Source organism: Stomoxys calcitrans, chromosome 3, assembly GCF_963082655.1.
Source record: "Stomoxys calcitrans chromosome 3, idStoCalc2.1, whole genome shotgun sequence".
In the NCBI taxonomy this organism is placed as follows: domain Eukaryota; kingdom Metazoa; phylum Arthropoda; class Insecta; order Diptera; family Muscidae; genus Stomoxys; species Stomoxys calcitrans.
Window position 1 is genome coordinate 44,747,724 of NC_081554.1, and position 19,037 is coordinate 44,766,760.

Sequence of the window (19,037 nt, forward strand, 5' to 3'; positions counted from 1 at the left end):
CAAAAATTGGGGCTTGTAAGCGCTCAAGAAGTCAAATTTGCAGATCGGTTGGTATTGGAACTCAGCTAATAAACCGATTTGGACCGATTTAGCATAGTTGTTGGAAGTCATAATAGAAATCTATCTGCAAAATTTAAGCCAAATCGGACAAAAATTGCAGTTTCCTGGAGTTAAAAAAGTCAAATCGGTATATCGGTTTATATGGGAGCTATATTAGTTATTAGAAGTCATAACAGAACACCACATGCAAAATTTTACCTAAATCGGACAAAAATTTAAGCTTTCATGGGCTCAAGAAGTCAAATCGGGAGATCGATTTATATGGAAGCTATATCACGTTCTTGACCGTTTAATCCGACAAAAATTGCTGCTTGTAGGAACGTAAGAAGTCAAATCGGGAGTTCGTCTTATATGGGAGCTATATCAGTATTTAGACCGATTTGGACCGTGCTTGGCACAGTTATTGGAAGTCGTAGCAGAACACCACATGCAAATTTTTACCTAAATCGGACAAAAATGGAAGCTTCCAGGGGCTCAAGAAGTCAAATCGGGAGATCGGTTTATATGGGAGCTATATCAGGTTCTTGACCGATTTGAACCGTACTTGACACAATTGTTAAAAGTCATAACAAAAAACTACGTGCAAAAAAAAATTTCAGCCAAATCGGACAAATATTGTGGCTTTCAGGGGCCCAAGAAGTCGAATCGGGAGATCGGTTTATATGGGAGCTATATCTAAATCTGAACCAATATAACCCATTTGCGGTCCCCAACGATCTGCATCAATGTTATGTATCTGTGCAAATTTTCAAGCAGCTAGTTTTACGCGTTCGACCTCTGTCGTGATTTCGACAGACTGACGGACATGGCTAGATCGACTCAGAATGTCGAGAAGATCAAGAATATATAAACTTTATGGGGTCTTTGGCGAATATTTCGAGTTGTTACAAACGGAATGACTAGATTAGTATACCCCCATCCTATGGTGGTGGGTATAACTAAGTTATTCGTGATGGAGTTCAAGCGTAATAGTGTGATTTGCCTGAAAATACAATACGGGCTATTGTTGGCGAAATTAGATACCTGAAAGTGAACAAAATGTTTATGCATCCCATCATAAATCGTAATAATGATACTGGTACAATTTAAATGGTAAGAGCTAAGGTTTTAGCGAGTTTGTGTGCAAATCTTCCTAGGCCCTAGCTTATCCGGGCGCCTTTTGGCAGGCCCCTCGATATTTCGAAAAATTGTTCGGGCTGCCCAATCTTTATTTGTGGTCCGATTTTCAAAATTCTTTTTTGCTGGATAGTGCTCACAATTCCTACTAAATTTCCCATTAACATTCCATAAAGGAACCAGGGATACTTCTCTCATATCGATGAGTGCAGTCCGATTAATGTTTTAAGCTCAATGACAAGTGACCTACCTGTATGCCGAGTCCGAACGGCGCGCCGCATAGCGACATCACCTGGTAGAGAAGTTTTAATATGGCAGGATACCTTACAAATGTAGCCAGCATTAGTAAAGGAATAACCATCGCTGAAAAATTTTCTGATGTTCGCACCTAGATTTCCATCCAGAGTCATTTGCGGACATGCTTACCTCTTGTCTAGTAGTATTTTTATTGACTAGTCTTTATTGAAAAAAATTGCTTCAATACCTTAATTTGTATACAGTCCACCATAGGATGGGATTATACTAATGTCGTCTTTCCGTTTGTAACACCTCGAAATTTTGATCTGCGACCGAAGTCGATCTAGCCATGTCCGTCTGTGTGTCTATCTGTGGAAAGCATGTTAATCTCCCGATTTTACTTCTTATTAGTGTAGGTCGTTTGGGATTGTAAATGGGCCATATCGTTCCATATTTAGATAAAGCTCCCATATAAACCGGTCTCCAGATTTTACTTCTTGAGCCTCTAGAGGGCGCAATTCTTGTCCGATTTTACACAATGATTTTACCAATGACCTATAACTTACGTGCCAAGTATGGTTTGAATTGGTTTAAAACCTGATATAGCTCCCATGTAAACCGACCTGACTTCTTCAGCCTCTAGAGGGCGCAATTCTTATCGTATTTAGCAGGAATTTTGTACTATGGCGTCTTCTATGGCATTTAATGGATGCACTCCCATGTAAACCGATCTCCCGATTTTACTTCTTCAGCCTCTAGAGGGTGCAATTCTTATGCGATTTTGCTTAAATTTGGCACAGTCACTGTATCAATGACATCTAACAAACGTGCCAAATATGGTCTGATATAGCTCCCATATTAACCGATCGAACCCGATTTTACTTCTTGAGCCTCTAGAGAGCGGAATTTTTATCAGATTTAGATGAGTAGCACAGTGACACTCTATGTGCCCTCTAATATACGTGCCAAATATGGTGTGAATCAGTCTATAACCTGACATACCCATCATACAAACCGATTTTACTTCTTATGTCCCTCTAGGGCGAAATTCTTATCCAATTTGATTGAAATTTTGCACAATGGGATCTAATGCTGTCTTTGACATCAGGCCCGAAGCGATTTCTAACCTGACATAGCTCCATTAGCATAAAAAATTCTTATCCATTATCCTTTGTTTGCCTATAAAGAGATACCGGGCAAAGAACTTGACAAATGCGATCCATGGTGGAGGGTATATAGGATTCGTCGCGGCCGAACTTAGCACGCTTCTACTTGTTTTGATACCCATATTGTCCCAATCGACAAACATGACCGTTGGTGTGGGTTTTGGGGGGGAGCGTCCTCCAGATTTTACACAAACTTTGTATTTTTGGTTTATCATAAGGGGCGTACAAAATTTCGCTTCAATCGGTACATACATCTACAGGATCGGGCGTTTTTTAAAATTCGTGAAAGGGGGAGGGTCCCTTCCTTTTCCCCTTCTACTTGTTTCGATACCCATATTGTCCCAATCGACAAACATGACCATTGGTGTGGGTTTTGGGGGGGGGGGGGAGCGTCCTCCAGATTTTATACAAACTTTGTATTTTAGGTTTATCAAAAGGGGCGTACAAAATTTCGCTTATATCGGTACATACATCTAGAGGATCGGGCGTTTTGAAAATTCGTGAAAGGGGGAGGGTCCCTCCCTTTTACCCTTCAGATATCAGAAAATCGCCTGTTTTGAGTCCATTCGGAACAAACAAACCAACTAACAAACAAACAAAATGCAACAATTTCATTTTTATTTAATAGATCTTCGACGCAATTTAATAATCCATTCAAAATTTTCTCTCATCTCATTACAGTTGAATACCCCATCTACAGTACTCGACGCATAATACCCAACTCATGCTCAGATTCTTCAGTTGATGGAAGAAGTTCTGATAGCAATTACACGAGCAGTGGCGGTAGTATTGTTAGTACTGATGCACCTGCCAAAGCAAATGTTGGCAGTGGTAATGGTTCTGCTGCTGCCACAATGGCTGATGGCATAAGTGGAAGGTTTACAAGGCAAACAGTGAATTCAAGGTAAGTACATAGATACAACATGTTTGAGGAGTTTATCGTCAAATGGCGCTGACAAAATCATGCAAACTGAGAAAAGCACTCACTTAGATTGATTGAAATGCGTAGATAAACCAAAGTGACAATCAATAACAAATAAGGGGCGTATATGTTTGCTTACAATGTAATTTGACAACACTTCGAGTATATTTTTACTTCCACGAGTATATCGAGTCTGATGTCTAGACAGAGCAAAAAGGAGGTTTTGTGCTTTTTTTAGATACATGCTGCAAAACTATTAATATACGGACATTGGAAGTAAGCATAATGGAAATTTGTTTTATAGTTTGAGGGAGATATACTGTCTGTCCAAATAAATGAGACTAGCTTTCAAATTTCGCATAGGTAATAATCTAATTTTTAATACAAAATTTCAGCCACCTTGAATAAGAGTTGTTCTATCCGGGGGCTAGGTTGTTCTATCTGGGTGCTAGGTTAGGTTTAAATCTAGCCTAATCTAACCCAACTGGGGGCTAACGTAATGTTCAATTGGAAGATAGCTGCTTATGGCTACATACTCGTACAATCATGGTATTTAGGTACCATACCACACTTTATGTTGGATGAAGTTTCAAAAAAAATATTTTTTATATCCTGTCCCACAGGACCCTGTAACCTCATCGATGATTTGATCTGAGGTCCAACGAAGTGTGTACATTCTTCATCGTCTTGACATTCAATGGTGTCCGTCTATCTGACTTTCAAAATCGAGCAAAAAGCTAGACACTTGCACTTTCGCACAAACATACAAATTTCCCCATGAACGTTCCATTCCAGAACAGGGGCAAACTTCTCACATATCAATAAATGCAGTTCGATTCAATTTTAAGCTCAATGCTAAGGGGCCTCCTTTTTATAGCCGAGTCCGAACGACGTGCCGCAGTGGCTGCATGGCTGCCATTCCATTTTTTTCATATGGCATAGTACCTCACAAATGTCGCCAGCGTTAGAAGTCGTTCAAATGCTATTAATAAGTATGGGTCGGATGGGATTATAAATGGGCCAAACCGATCCATGTTCTTATACAGCTGTCATATAAACCGATCCTACGACTCGGCCTTTTTCAAAGTCTATAAAGCGGAATTATTACCCCAGTTTGTTATGACTTCAAACAATCGTGCTAACTATGGTCCTAATCGAGCTATAACCTGATATACGTTAAGTAAGGTTGAAAAGAGGGTGCAGGTCTTAATCCGCCCCATGCCACTATGGGCATACACCTAAGCCAGTAATCGGCTTGTTGTACGCTCTAAAAACTAAAAAGTAACGTCGAATAATAAAATTTTAAGTAAGGAATTCAGTGCTACTTACAAAATCCTTTGTTTTCCATACCACTCCCCTAATTGGTATTATGTCCCCACCTCAGTACCGGTATATTTTAGCCGCAAAAGTCGTGCATTGACATAGAAAATGCTACAACGTCTCATCATCTTCCCCATATGCCCTGCGTAAGTGAGCTCGAAGTCCTATGTGTCCCGTTAAGATATCGAAAGCTATGCTGACCTCCTTCGTACTTCCTTTCAGTAATAGACTCGTCTTGATCACTATTTGGATCTTTCCATAGGATTTTCGCCGTCCTACGGATAGTTTCGTTGCTTCACGGTGTTACATGCGCCTTTGTCGCCCTCGCCCTTAACTCGGACCGCGTCAACCCGAAAGGCTTCGGGTTTACCAAGTTTATTGACGGCAGTACACTGGCCTTCACCGCACAATTGTCTGCCCTTTCATTTCCCCTTAACTCCGTTATGGCCCGGCACCCAAACAATGCGGATTTTGCCATACTCAGAGAAGGCGTTAATCTCCTTCTTACATTCTTACATTGTTCGTGATCTTACCTTCATGAAGGTATTGCCCTTATGGTCTGTTTACTGTCCGTAAATAAGTCCTTGCGTTAACACCTCACCCACTCCGTGATCGGCCGGATCTCCGCCTGCAGGACCATGCTATGGTCAGGCAGTCTAAAACAGATCTCAGTCCCTGGGTTCTCAATGTAGACCCCAGGTCCACTCTGTCCTCCAGCTTTGATCCATTCGTGTTGCATGATCGTCCAAATGGCAATACCAAGGTTACGTCAGTCCACGACTATGCCGCTGGCAGCAGTGCCTCGCACTCGATTTCAAGGTTCATCTCAGGTATCCAATCGGAAATCTCTTCCCTTCCTTCCAGGTTTCCTATCGTCGCCTAGACTATACCGCGATGGTATGAGCTGCTTCTATCGTCTATTCATTCTCCCACCGCCCTAAGTCTCATAGCCGCAGTGGCTGCCTCACACTTAATCTGTATGCCAATTGGTCGGATATATAGAGTAGTCTCCAGTGTACTAGTGGGCGTGGTCCTCATCGCTCCGCCTATTCCAAGACAACATATTCTTGGAACCTATAGTATGATCCTTATGTTGCACTTTTTCTCCATAGCAGTCCACCAAACTACTGAGGCGTAAGTAAGTATTGGTCTAATCACGCTACTATAGTCAGTGTGCTATCCTCGAATTTAGGCCCCATTTCGAGGATACGGCCCGTCTACACAGTGTCCAACATCTGTGAGCATTCTCAGTTCGCTCCTGAATATGACATTTCCATTTAAGTTTCCTGTCACTCCGCCCACCTTCATCTTCCCCGTGAACAGGCATATTTCAGTCTTCTCTGGGTTAACATTGAGACCCCTAGGTCTAGCCCAATCATATGCCATATGCAAGACTCTTTCGGCCCTTCTGCATAGCTGGTTCGGATCCTTACCTCTAAGAAGTATAATAACATCGTCTGCATAGCAGATGGGTTCAAATCCGTAATAGGTTATTTATGGTGGTCACCCATAGGCGTGGCGATAAAATGCCACCCTGTGGCGTGCCCTGTGCCACTTTCTCCCTTATATTAATGCCATGGGACACACAATTTATCCACCTGTTCCATAGCATATGGTTTATCCAGTCTCTAAGGACCGGGTACTGGTCTAAGGTCTGATGCCTCAATATGGGGATATTTGCCTATACTAGTCTTTCCAATCTTGAAAAAGACGGCTATGGCCTCGTAGTACGCCATGCCTTTAGTCGTAGCCAAACTTTTCACGGAGACTTGATCAATGCCCACCACAAGGAGATTCCTCATTCCTCCTTCTCCTCCCAGCGGAAAACCTCCCATTTCTCCACGCACAAATTTTGTTTTGCTTGGTTAAGACTTGCACCATGCTTTCCGTCGCTATTTCGCCGCCCACATCCTTGATAAAGACCGTCGCCTTTGTAGGCTGTGGGATGTCCATCTTTCTCGCAGGGTCGAGCTTTGCGCCCAAGGGAGTGTGGATATTTCCAATGAACTTTTTGACGATATCAACACATTCCGCTGACGTAAAGCGCAAAGTTAAGATGTCCCCTCTATACTCGCAGCTCATAATTCGTATGGGTGGACCAACTTCAGAATTCAACACATGTCCCATAACCCGTTCGTTTACCATATGCCTCACTTGAGACCGACGATCTGGTGGAATCCTACCGGCGGGTGCTCAGCCGATATCGATGACTGCATAAGTCATCTCATCTCTATTGTGTTTCCTTGCCACTCTGGCGTGAGAGGGCGGCTCCTTACTATTCTCAACGACCATCTTCCCCTTCCGTGATGGCTATGGTATCCTTTTGGAAGTCACAGTCCTCCATGAAGACTCAGGGGCCGTGCGCGCTTCCTTCGTTGCTGTTCCGACTTTGTCTCCCTACACAGGACACCATCTGGTGTTTCCATTGGGGTGGGGGATGTTGGCTTGGTCTTCCCAGATTACTTGAAAGTGGGGAGATCTTTTTCTTCTTCAGCGACTTGCCAGTGTTATGCTCTACGGGAGATCTGATTTTCTTTCCAGCTTCCGTAGAAGTACCTGGAATATCAGTTCTATCATTTCCAACATGCAGCGCTTTTGCCCGATTGCGAGGAGCTTTTTTTCTTCTTCAGCGTCTTGGCAGTGTTATGCTTTTTGTGATATTTTATTCTCATTCCAGCTTCCGTAGAACTGCTTGGAATGTCAGTTCTATCCCTTCCAGCATCCTGCGCTTTCACCCGATTGCGCTGCCGGTACACACTCCTCTGTCTCCTTAGTCGTGCTGCCGGATCGCTTTCTCGGTCTGCTTGTGAGCTGAGCAAAGCCATCGCTCACTTCTGTCCCGCTATCCTCATTTCTCGATTCCGCTGCAATGACTTTTTCATTGACACTGTAGTTGTGTGAATCTGAATCGGAAACACCACCTTTACTTAAAGGCTGGGGACGATCTGTGCATACCTTTGGTTTATTTGTCTCTTCCTCGTTTATTAGTCTGACGTCTGGATGTGCGCTTGAAGCATTACTCTCGACTACAGAGGAGGGGAAGACAATATGCTACGGTCTGATGCCACCACCGCAGCTATTGGGTCTTTGGAATCCATTTTGAGCCAACTCCTGAAAGGCTTTAATATTTTTCGTACTAGGTACCTATTCCGAGTTTTTTTTTCTTCGGGGAACGAAATGAAAACACTTCCGCTCCATTAAACTATAACCTGGTATAGCTACCATATAAACCATTCGCCCGATATGACTTCTTGAGCTTCGACAATTAAGTGGAGGATGTATAGAATTCCGCCAAACCGAACTTAATGCACTTTTACTTGTTTCTAATTGCATATTCCTTACAGATTTCCCGCCATGGACATGAACAGCACATATCGCATACACAAACCACCCACCTATTATCCTGGCATGGGTGCCTATGCCCATCTGCAACAGCAACAATACAGCATGAATTCTACATATCCCAAAGTTAATTACACATTAAACGCACCACATCAACAGGCGTCGTCAAGAAGAAAATCTCATCAAAACAACTATCCCATGCAGCAGCAACAACAATCCCCGCCCTACTATTATATGAACAATAATACAAATCGTGCCCAACATTTCAATCATCACAATCAGCAAAAGAGCAACATTATCAACAGCAACAACAATAACAACCCAGGCAGCAACAATTGTGGAAATCAAGGTTTCTATAGAAAGTACTTAAAACTTTGTTGTCCATGTACTAATACTGTGCCCCTGCTTCTAACTTGGGCTCTTCTGCCTTCTTTACAGAGACTTTCAAAAAGTTTGAAAATCTTCCAACAAAGGATTCCGACAATTTGGATGGCACTTATACCATATGCCTGGGCTCCAAACTTAGCGCCACCCTACATCAGCAACATCAACAATTGGCTGCGGCGTCCGCAACTAATGGTCGTCGTTTTGTAAATGTCGATAAAACTCTAACGCAAGGGTAAGTTGGCTACCATTTGAGTGCCTTTTGTTTCCTACTTTGCTAATTTTTCAAATTTTATGGTAAAACTTTTACTGGGGTTGTCTGTGCATTAGGATAATTAAAAAGTTAAGGGCTTGGTGCGCCATCATGAAGTTCAGGGAAGCATTGGAAGTTGTTTGTCTGTTTGTAGAGAAGAACTAAAGAATAATAGTATTTCGATTTGTTGCAGTTTACCGTAAAGACTACTGCGAGGGGTTTGATGAACTGATACTTGTTGATATGAACAACAAAATATACACAAAACATTAACAAAAACATGTCTCCTCGGCCGAGGAGAATCTTAGGAGTCCACCACCTTGGAGATGTGGACAAAACTGGAAATTGGTTTAAATGTAGCTATATCAGGTTAAGGAACGATTTGGAAGTTGTTTTAAAACACTAAGTGCAAAATTTGAGGCTTCCAGGGGCTCAATATGTCAAATCGGGAGCTAGGTTTATATGGGTGCTATATCAGGTTATACACCAATTTGAACCATACTTGGCAAGATTGTTGGAAGTGGTAACCGAATTGCGTACAAAATTTCAGCAAACATTTAGTTTCCAGGAGTTCAAATCAGGTGATCGGTTAATATGGGATCTATATCATATTGTATTGGGTTGCCCATAAAGTAATTGCGGATTTTTTAAAAGAAAGTAAATGCATTTTTAATAAAACTTAGAATGAACTTTAATCAAATATACTTTTTTTTATACTTTTTTTCTAAAGCAAGCTAAAAATAACAGCTGACAACTGACAGAAGAAAGAATGCAATTACAGAGTTACAAGCTGTGAAAAAATTTGTCAACGCAGACTATATGAAAAATCCGCAATTACTTTTTGGGCAACTCAATATATATGCATATATTGTATGGGGTCGCAGATCAATATTTCAAGGTGTTACAAATCGTAATGACTTGTACCCACCACCACCCACACAGCCTTAAAAGACCATATCGGACAAAAGATATACATGGGAGTTATGTCTTAATCTAGACCGATTTATATGAAATTTTAAAATCGCATTGGGGCTTTAAATAAAACAACTCATGCTAAATGTTGGCCTTTAAATGCCAAATCGTATGAAAGATATATATGGGAGCTATATATAAATCTGAACCGATTTTTATGAAATTTTGCACACATATGAAGTCGTCAAATAAAGCACCCCGTGTACCAAATTTGGTAAAGATCGGACCAAAATTGTGGCTGCTACAGCCTTAAAACTCCATATCGGATAAAAGATATATATGAGTGCTATATCTAAATTTGAACCGATTTTTATGAAATTTTGCAGTCGTATTGAAACTTCAAAGAAAACACATCGTGCAAAATGTTGTAAAAATGCGAACAAAATTGTGGCTGCTATAGCCGCAAAACTCCATATCGGACAAAAGATATATATGGGAGCTATATCTAAATCTGAACCGATTTTGGCGAAATTCTGCACACATATGAGGACTTTGAATCCTTGAACTTGAAAACATCCCATGCTAAATTTTGTAAAGATCGAACCAAAATTGTGGCTTCTACAGCCTTAAAAGGCCATATCGCATGAAAGATATATATGGGAGCTATATATAAATCTGAACCGATTTTTATGAAATTTTGCACACATATGAAGACGTCCAATAAAGCACCTCATGCCAAAACTTGTAAAGATCGGACCAAAATTGTGGCTTCTACAGCCTTAAAAGCCGATATCGGATGAAAGATATATATGAGTGCTATATCTAAATTTGAACCGATTTTTATGAAATTTTGGAGTCGCATTGAAACTTCAAAGAAAACACATCGTGCAAAATGTTCTAAAGATGCGAACAAAATTGTGTGTGCTACAGCCTTAAAACTCCATATCGGATAAAAGATATATATGGGAGCTATATCCAAATCTGGAACGATTTTGGCGAAATTCTGCACACATATGAGGACGTTGAATAAAACATCCCATGCTAAATTTTGTAAAGATCGAACCAAAATTGTGGCTTCTACAGCCTTAAAAGGCCATATCGGATGAAAGATATATATGGGAGCTATATATAAATCTGAACGGATTTTTATGAAATTTTGCACACATATGAAGACGTCAAATGAAGCACCTCATGCCAAAATTTGTAAACATCGGACCAAAATTGTGGCTGCTACAGCCTTAAAACTCCATATCGGATAAAAGATATACATGAGTGCTATATCTAAATTTGAACCGATTTTTATGAAATTTTGCAGTTGCATTGAAGCTTCAAAGGAAACACATCGTGCAAAATGTTCTAAAGATGCAAACAAAATTGTGGCTGCTACAGCCTTAAAACTCCATATCGGATAAAAGATATATATGGGAGCTATATCCAAATCTGAACCGATTTTGGCGAAATTCTGCACACATATGAGGACGTTGAATAAAACATCCAATGCTAAATTTTGTAAAGATCGGACCAAAATTGTGGCTTCTACAGCCTTAAAAGGCCATATCGGATGAAATATATATATGGGAGCTATATATAAATCTGAATCGATTTTTATGAAATTTTACACACATATGAAGACGTCCAATGAAGCATCTGATGCCAAATTTTGTAAAGATCGGACCAAAATTGTGTCTTCTACAGCCTAAAAAGGCGATATCGGATGAAGGATATATTTGGTTGCCCAAAAAGTAATTGCGGATTTTTTAAAAGAAAGTAAATGCTTTTTTAATAAAATTTAGAATGAACTTTAATCAAATATACTTTTTTACACTTTTTTTCTAAAGCAAGCTAAAAGTAACAGCTGATAACTGACAGAAGAAAGAATGCAATTACATAGTCACAAGCTGTGAAAAAATTTGTCAACGCCGACTATATGAAAAATCCGCAATTACTTTTTGGGCAACCCAATATATCTAAATCTGAACCGATTTCGTTCAAAATCAATAGCGTTTGTCCTTGGATCAAAAAAGAGATTTATGCAAAATTTTGTGAAAATCGGACAACAAATGCGACCTGTACCTTGATTTCAAGAATACATGGACAGACATATAGCCGGACATAGCTAAATCGAATCAGGAAGTGATTCTAGGCCGATCGGTATACTTATCGATGAGTCTAGCTCTTCTCTTTCTTAGCGTTGCAAACAAATGCACAAAGTTGTAATAACCTTGATACAATATCCCATGTTTCAGGTAGTATACCACACTGGCGGTGTAGGGTAGAAAAACATGTCGAAATGCCAAACGCAATTCGCTGTCCAAAATTTCGGCGAAGTCGAAAAATAAATGTGCCTTTATGAGCCCAAAACCTTAAATAGAGAGATCGGTCCATATCGCAACTACATCCAAATCGGGATCGATCTGGACCAAATTGAAGAAGGATGTCGAAGGCCCCAACATAACTCACTGTCCTAAATTTCGGCGACTTCGGACAATAAGTGCGCCTTTTATGGGTCCAACACCTTAGGTCGAGAGAACAGTCTATGTGGCAGCTATATCCAAATCTGAGCCAAATTTAAGAAGGATGTCGACTGGTTCTAACACTACTCACTGTTCCAAATTTTGGCAAAATCGGACTATAAATGCGCCTTTTATGGGTTCAAGACCTAAAATCGAGAGATTTGTCTATATGGCAGATATATCAAAATCTGGACCGATCTGGGCCATACTGAACAAGGATGTTGAAGGGCCTGACAGAATTCACTCGGATAATAAATGTGGCTTTTGTGAGCCTAAGACCCTAAATCGGCGGAATGACAAAACGAATATATCCCCATACTTCGGTGGTGGGTATAAAAAGGGTGTCAAAGGGCCTCACACAACTCACTTTGCCCAATTTTTAGGAAATCGTAGAATAAATGCGTCTTTTATGGGCCTAAAACCCAATCGAGAGATTGGTCTATATGACGGATATATCAAAATTGAAGGAAAAATTATTATCAGAGGAATCGGGTAATAAATGTGGCTTTTATGGGCCTAAGACCTTAAATCGACCTATATGGGAGCTATATCAAGATATAATCCAATATAGCCCAACTTCGAATTTAACCTGCCTAGGGACAAAAAAATAATCTGTGCAAAGTTTCAGCTCAATATCTCTGTTTCTAAAGACTGTATCACGATTTCAACAGACAGATGGACAGACGGACGGCCATGGCTAGATCGTCTTAGATTTTTACGTCGATCAAAAAAAATAAACTTTATAGGGTTGGAAATGGATATTTCGATGTGTTGCAAATGGAATGACAAATTGAATATACCCCCATCCTTCGATGGTGGGTATAAAAATATGCATTAGTTGTTGTTGTTGTAGTAGCTGTGTGTGGTACACTGTGGCGGCAGCCCTTGCCGATGAAGGAATTCATCGGGTCAATCCGGTACATACAACCGGCTGCCATGGGATTGATGCATTAGTATTTTGGTGAGGCTTACGTCTGCTCTAGGTGGGGCAGCAGTGGTTATACGTCCCTCATACTGACGACATTTGTGGGATATTAAGACATATCAAAACTCGGCTATCATTTAGCTCAAAGATATGTGAGAATTATGCCCCCTGTTCCTTAATGAAATCTTCGCAAATTTGAGAAAACAAATTCAGTACTGCTCTAAATACAAAACAGAAGGCCCTCCCTAAGCTCACACAACTCATAATATCGAAAAATTCACATTAACCAGTAAGGAAAGACAAAAGTCGGGCGGTGTCGGCTATATAATAACCTACACCTACGGTTGACAAATGACATTTTTGCAAACTACCCAAAATCTGACGAACATATATATGGGAGCTATTTTTTTTTTTTGAAAATTATGGGTCAATAAATGCACTTGCAGTGGATCTAAAAGTGAAAATTGGGCGATATACATATATGGCAGGTTCGTCTAAATCTGAACCGATTTCAATGAAATACACCAGTAATTCTAAGAGTCAAAAAAAAATCCATCCTGCCAAATTTCCAGACAATCGGTTAACAAATGAGAACTTTATTGCAATATTTCTCAAAATCGGACGAACATATATATTGGAGCTATATAACCGATTTTTTCCAATTTCCAAAGGCTTCGTCTCTACGCCAAAAAAAATTTTTGTGCCAAATTGGAAAGCAATCGGACGGAAATTGCAACCTGTAGTTTGTACACAAATTAGCATAGGCAGACGGACGGACAAACAGACAGACGGACATAGCTAAATCGAATCAGAAAGTGATTCCGAGTCAATCGTACACAAATTAGCATGGGCAGACGGACGGACAAACAGACAGACGGACATAACTAAATCGAATCAGTAAGTGATTCTGAGTCGATCGGTGTACTTATCAATGAGTTCCATCTCTCTTCCTTCTGGGTGTTACAAACAAATGCACTAAGTTATAATACCCTGTACCCTAGTAGAGGTGTAGGGTATACAAATTGGGAACAAGAATTGTCAAATGCATTTAGTGGCAAGTAATTCGATATGTTGATTCTCAGGCTTAGGACACCAATTTCATACTATTTAATACTAAGTTCAATACCGAACTTCGGCCAATTTCATGCACAGTGAGATAGAATCAAAAAAGCTGCTAAAAAATCTGCCGTTTGAGAACGGGTAAAGATTTGTCGTAAATAATTTGAGCTAAAGTGTTAGCAAGATCATGTGCAACATTTTAAGGCCCTAGGTAATCGTTGCGCCTCTTGGCAAGCCCCTTAAGTTGGTCACATCGACATTTCGAAAACTTGTTTGGGTTGCCAACTCTTCATTTGTGGTCCGATTTTCAGTGCCAAACTTTGGATATCCACCACCATGGATAAATTAACCATCCTCTTTTAAAACAACTCCACTACCATATCCATAATAATATGCAAATGGGAGCTGGTCTGGATCACAGTTGTTTCAGGTCCCGAGAACTCTTATGCACAGTTTCAGCGAAATCGGGCAACAAAAAAGCTTAATTGGAAAATCGGTCTATATGGCAGCTAAATCTAAATATAGTCTGATCTGGGCCATATGCTGGTCGGAAGACGGTAGGCTTAATACAAGTCACTGTGCCAAGTTCCAGCGAAATCGGGTAATAAATTCAGCTTTCATGGGCTTAAGGCCCTTAATCGGCAGATCGACCTATATGTCAGCTATATCTGAATAAAGACCGAGCTGAACCATATTTAATTCTGATATCAGGAGGCTTTAATCAACTCACTATTTTAAATTTTAGCAAAATCGGATAATAATTGAGGCTTTAATGGACTTAAGACCTAAAATCGGCAGATCGGTCTATATGGCAGCTTTATCTGAATATAGTCCCATTAGCCCATATTTAGGTGTGATGACGGAAGACTAAAAATAACTCACTGTTTTAAGTTTCAGCGAAATCTGGTTCAATGCAGTTTTTATGAGCCCAGGACCCTTAATCGGCAGGTCGCTCTATATGGCAGCTATATCTGAGTAAAGACCGAGCTGAACCAAATTTAAGTCGGATAACGGGAGGCTTTAATCAACTTACTATTTCAAATTTCAGCGAAATAGGATAATAATTGCAGATTTTATGGACTCAAGACCATAAATCGGCAGATGGAATTGTATGGCAGCTATATCTCAATATAGTCCGGTCTAAACCATAGTTGAGTCGCATGTCGGGGGGCGAAATCGGATAATAATTGCGGCTTTTATGGGCCTAAAATCCTCAATCGGCAGATCGGTCTATATGGCAGCTGTATCAAAATATTGTCCGTTCAGCCATATTTAGGTGTGATGACGGAAGACTTAAAACAACTTACTGATTCAAGTTTCAGCAAAATCGGGTTATAAATGCAGCTTTTTGGGCTCAATACTTATAATATTGAGTATCGGCAGGACGCTCTATACGGCAGCTGTATCTGAATATAGGCCGATGTGAACCATATTTGAGCCAGATATTGATAGGCTTTAATCAACTCACTATTGCAAATTTCAGCGATATCGGATAATTATTTCGGCTTTTATGGACTTAAGAGCCTAAATCGCCAAATCGGTCTATATGCCAGATATATTTAGATATAGCCATTTAAGAACTTAACCTGCATAGAGAATCAATACGAGTCCGTACAAAATTTCAACTTAATATCCCAATTTTCAAAGAGTGTATCGTAATTACAACTGAAGGACAAACGGATGGGCAGACGGATGGAGAGACAGACAGACGGACGAACGGATGGAGGGGCGGACAGACGGACGGACAGGCGGGCAGATGGACGGAAATATGGGGTTGGAAATGGATATTTCGAAGTGTTGCCTGATTTGGTTTTGTGACAAAATTTACAACTACTTTGCCGCTAAGTTCATATCCAGTTAAAAGTTATACAGTTTGGAAGACAAAAATGTAAAAAAAAATTATTTTTTTGCATTTTTTGGTCAAAAAAGCATTTTCGTTGTTCAGTCTCAATTGAAAAAGTTGCTTAAATACCTTAACGTTTTGCTTTGTACAGAAAATATATTGAAGCAGTTTTTTAAATAAAATTTGAGCAACTTAAACGGACAATTTTTATACTCTCCAATAAGGATGGGAGAATACTTACTTCGCCATTCCGTTTGTAATACCTCGAAATATGCATCTCAGACCCCAAAAAGTTCGCCATGACATTTTAAGTCGATCTAGCCAAGTCTGTCCGTCCGTCTGTCGAAAGCACGCTAACATTCGAAGGAGTAAAGCTAGGTGCTTGAAATTTTACACATATACTTCTTGTTGGTGTAGGTTGCTTGGGATTGTAAATGGACCTAATTGGTCCATGTTTTTCAATAGTTGAAATATAAACCGATCATGGGTCTCGACTTCTTGAGCTTCTAGAGGGCGCACTTCAAACCCAATTTGGCTGGAATTTTGCACGTGGTGTTTTGGTTCATAACCTGTTGTAGCTGACATATAAACCGATCTCCGCATTAGTCTCGATCGGTCCATGTTTTGATGTAGCTGCCATATAAACCGATCTTGGCTCTTGACTTTTTGAGCTTCTACTTTTGCACGTGGTGTTCTGGTATCACATCCAACAATTGTGCTAAGTATGGTTCAAATCGGTTCATAACCTATTGTAGCTGCCATAAAAACCGATCTCACGATTAGACTTCTTGGGCTTTCAGGGGGCGCATTTCTTATCCAATTTGGTAGAAATTTTGAACATATCGTTTTGGTATGACTTCCAACAACTGTGCTTAGTATGGTCTAAATCAGTACATAACATGATATAGCCGGCATATAAACTAATCTCTCGATTAGACTTCCCGGGTTTCTAGAGGGCGCAATTCATATCCAATTTGGTTGAAATTTTGGATATATCGTTTCTTTATGACTTCCAAAAACTTTTCCAAGTATGGTCTAAATCGAAATTTTGGAAATGTGGTGTTTTTCTATGACTTCTCACAGCCATGACAAGTACGGCCCATATAGGTCAATAACTTGATATAGCTCATATATATTCGAAAAAAAAGAATTTAAAAATGCGATCAATGGTGGAGGGTACATAAGGTTCGACCCGGCCGCAGTTAGCACGCTTTTATTGATCTAGGACCCCATCGTCTCTACATCCTGAGCCGATCTAGCCATGTCCGTCCGTCTGTCGAAATCACGATAGCGTAATGCTAGCCGCTTGAAATTTTGCACAGTTACTTAATATTGATTTAGGTCTTTGGGGATTGCAAATGGGCCATATCGGTTCGGATTTAGATATAGCTCCCATATAAACCGATCTCCCGATTTGAATTCTTGAGCCCCTGGAAGCCGCAATTTAAGTCCGATTTTGCTGAAATTTTGCACGTGGTATTCTTGTACGACTTCCAACAGCTGTTCCAAGTGCGGTCTATAACCTGATAAAGCTCCCATATAAACCGATCTCCTGATTTGACATCTAGAGCCCCCAGAATCCTCAATTTTAGTCCGATTTGGCTAAGATTATGCACGTGGTGTTCTTGCATGACTTCCAACAATTGTGCTAAGTACGGTCCGAATCGGCCTATAACCTGATATAGCTCCCATATAAATCGATCTTCCGATTTGACTTCCGGAGCCTCCGCAAACCGGTCTTTAACCTAATATAGCTCCCATATAAACCCATCTCCCAATTTGATTTCTTGAGCCCCTGAAAGCCGCAATTTCTGTCCGAATTGGCTGATATTCAGCATGTAGTGTATTGTTATGACTTCCAACAACTGTGCCAAATATGGTCTAAATCAATCTTAAACCTGATAACGCTCCCAAGTAAACCGGTCTCTCGATCGCCCTTGTACGGTTCCCAGAAGCTTTAATTTTTGATTTAGCTGATATATATCCCGATCTACCGATTCTGGGTCTAAAGACCATAAAAGGCGGATTTTTACCCAATTTCAAAAAAATTTTAAACAGTGAGTTGCTTTGGATATTGCTGCCATATAGATCAATCTACCGATATAGGGTCTTAAGTCCATAACTGCTGCATTGCTTAACAGATTTCGCTGAAATTGGGAACAAAGCCTCCTGACACCCATACTGGATATGGTCCAAATCGGATCATATTGCGATATAGCTGCCGATTTAGTGTCTTACGCCCATAAAAACCTCTTTTAATACCCAATTTGGCTGAAATTAGGAATTGGACTAGGCCTCCCGTTGTTTGACCCGGAAATGACCTCCATCGGACCATATTTTGTTTTAGCTGTCAAATAGACTGCTCTGGCGACATTGGGTCTAAAACCCGTTAAAGGCGCATTTATTACACGATTTCGCTAAAATTTGAAGCAGTGGGTTGTATCTCAAAATCCGACCCAGACTATATGTAGCTGTTTTATAGACCAATATGCCGATTTAAGTTCTAAAGCCCTTAAAAGATGCATTTATTGTCCGATTTCGCTGAAATGTAAAATAGTGAGTTGTTTAACCTCTCGCCACCCGACCAGAATATTATCCAGATCGGACCATATTTATATATTGCTGCCATTTAGACCTTTCTTCCAATTTAGGGTCCTAGCCCCATAAAAAGGAGATTTATTGCCCGCTTTATTTACCCTTTGCTTAAGCGCACCAACCAAATATTCCACACCTTCAACTCAAATGGAATTTCTCTACGGAAACTCCCACAATGGTGGCACTTTACATAACATACACACACCAAAAAACCACAATTCCTTTTGACTAGGTCTTTTCAATGGCAAATACAAGTATATTTGCATTTCTTAGTCATTGCGATTGGGACGACAATAAAAAATGTCCACTATCCACCAGACTGACTCCAAACTTTTCATAGGAAAGCCAAAATACTAATACAGTCATAAATAAAGGGGCACAGTTACCATA

The 19,037-nt window shown here is 40.2% G+C and overlaps 1 protein-coding gene across 1 annotated transcript in view; it reads left to right on the plus strand.

Annotated features, from left to right (window-relative positions):
* LOC106090777 (uncharacterized) overlaps positions 1 to 19,037 on the plus strand; it is a 133,639-nt gene that overhangs the window by 90,673 nt on the left and 23,929 nt on the right. The window contains exons 10-12 of the mRNA XM_059365442.1: positions 3,261 to 3,483; positions 8,166 to 8,512; positions 8,602 to 8,782. Of these exons, the coding sequence (XP_059221425.1) occupies positions 3,261 to 3,483; positions 8,166 to 8,512; positions 8,602 to 8,782 (751 nt within the window). The remainder of the gene's footprint in view (positions 1 to 3,260; positions 3,484 to 8,165; positions 8,513 to 8,601; positions 8,783 to 19,037) is intronic.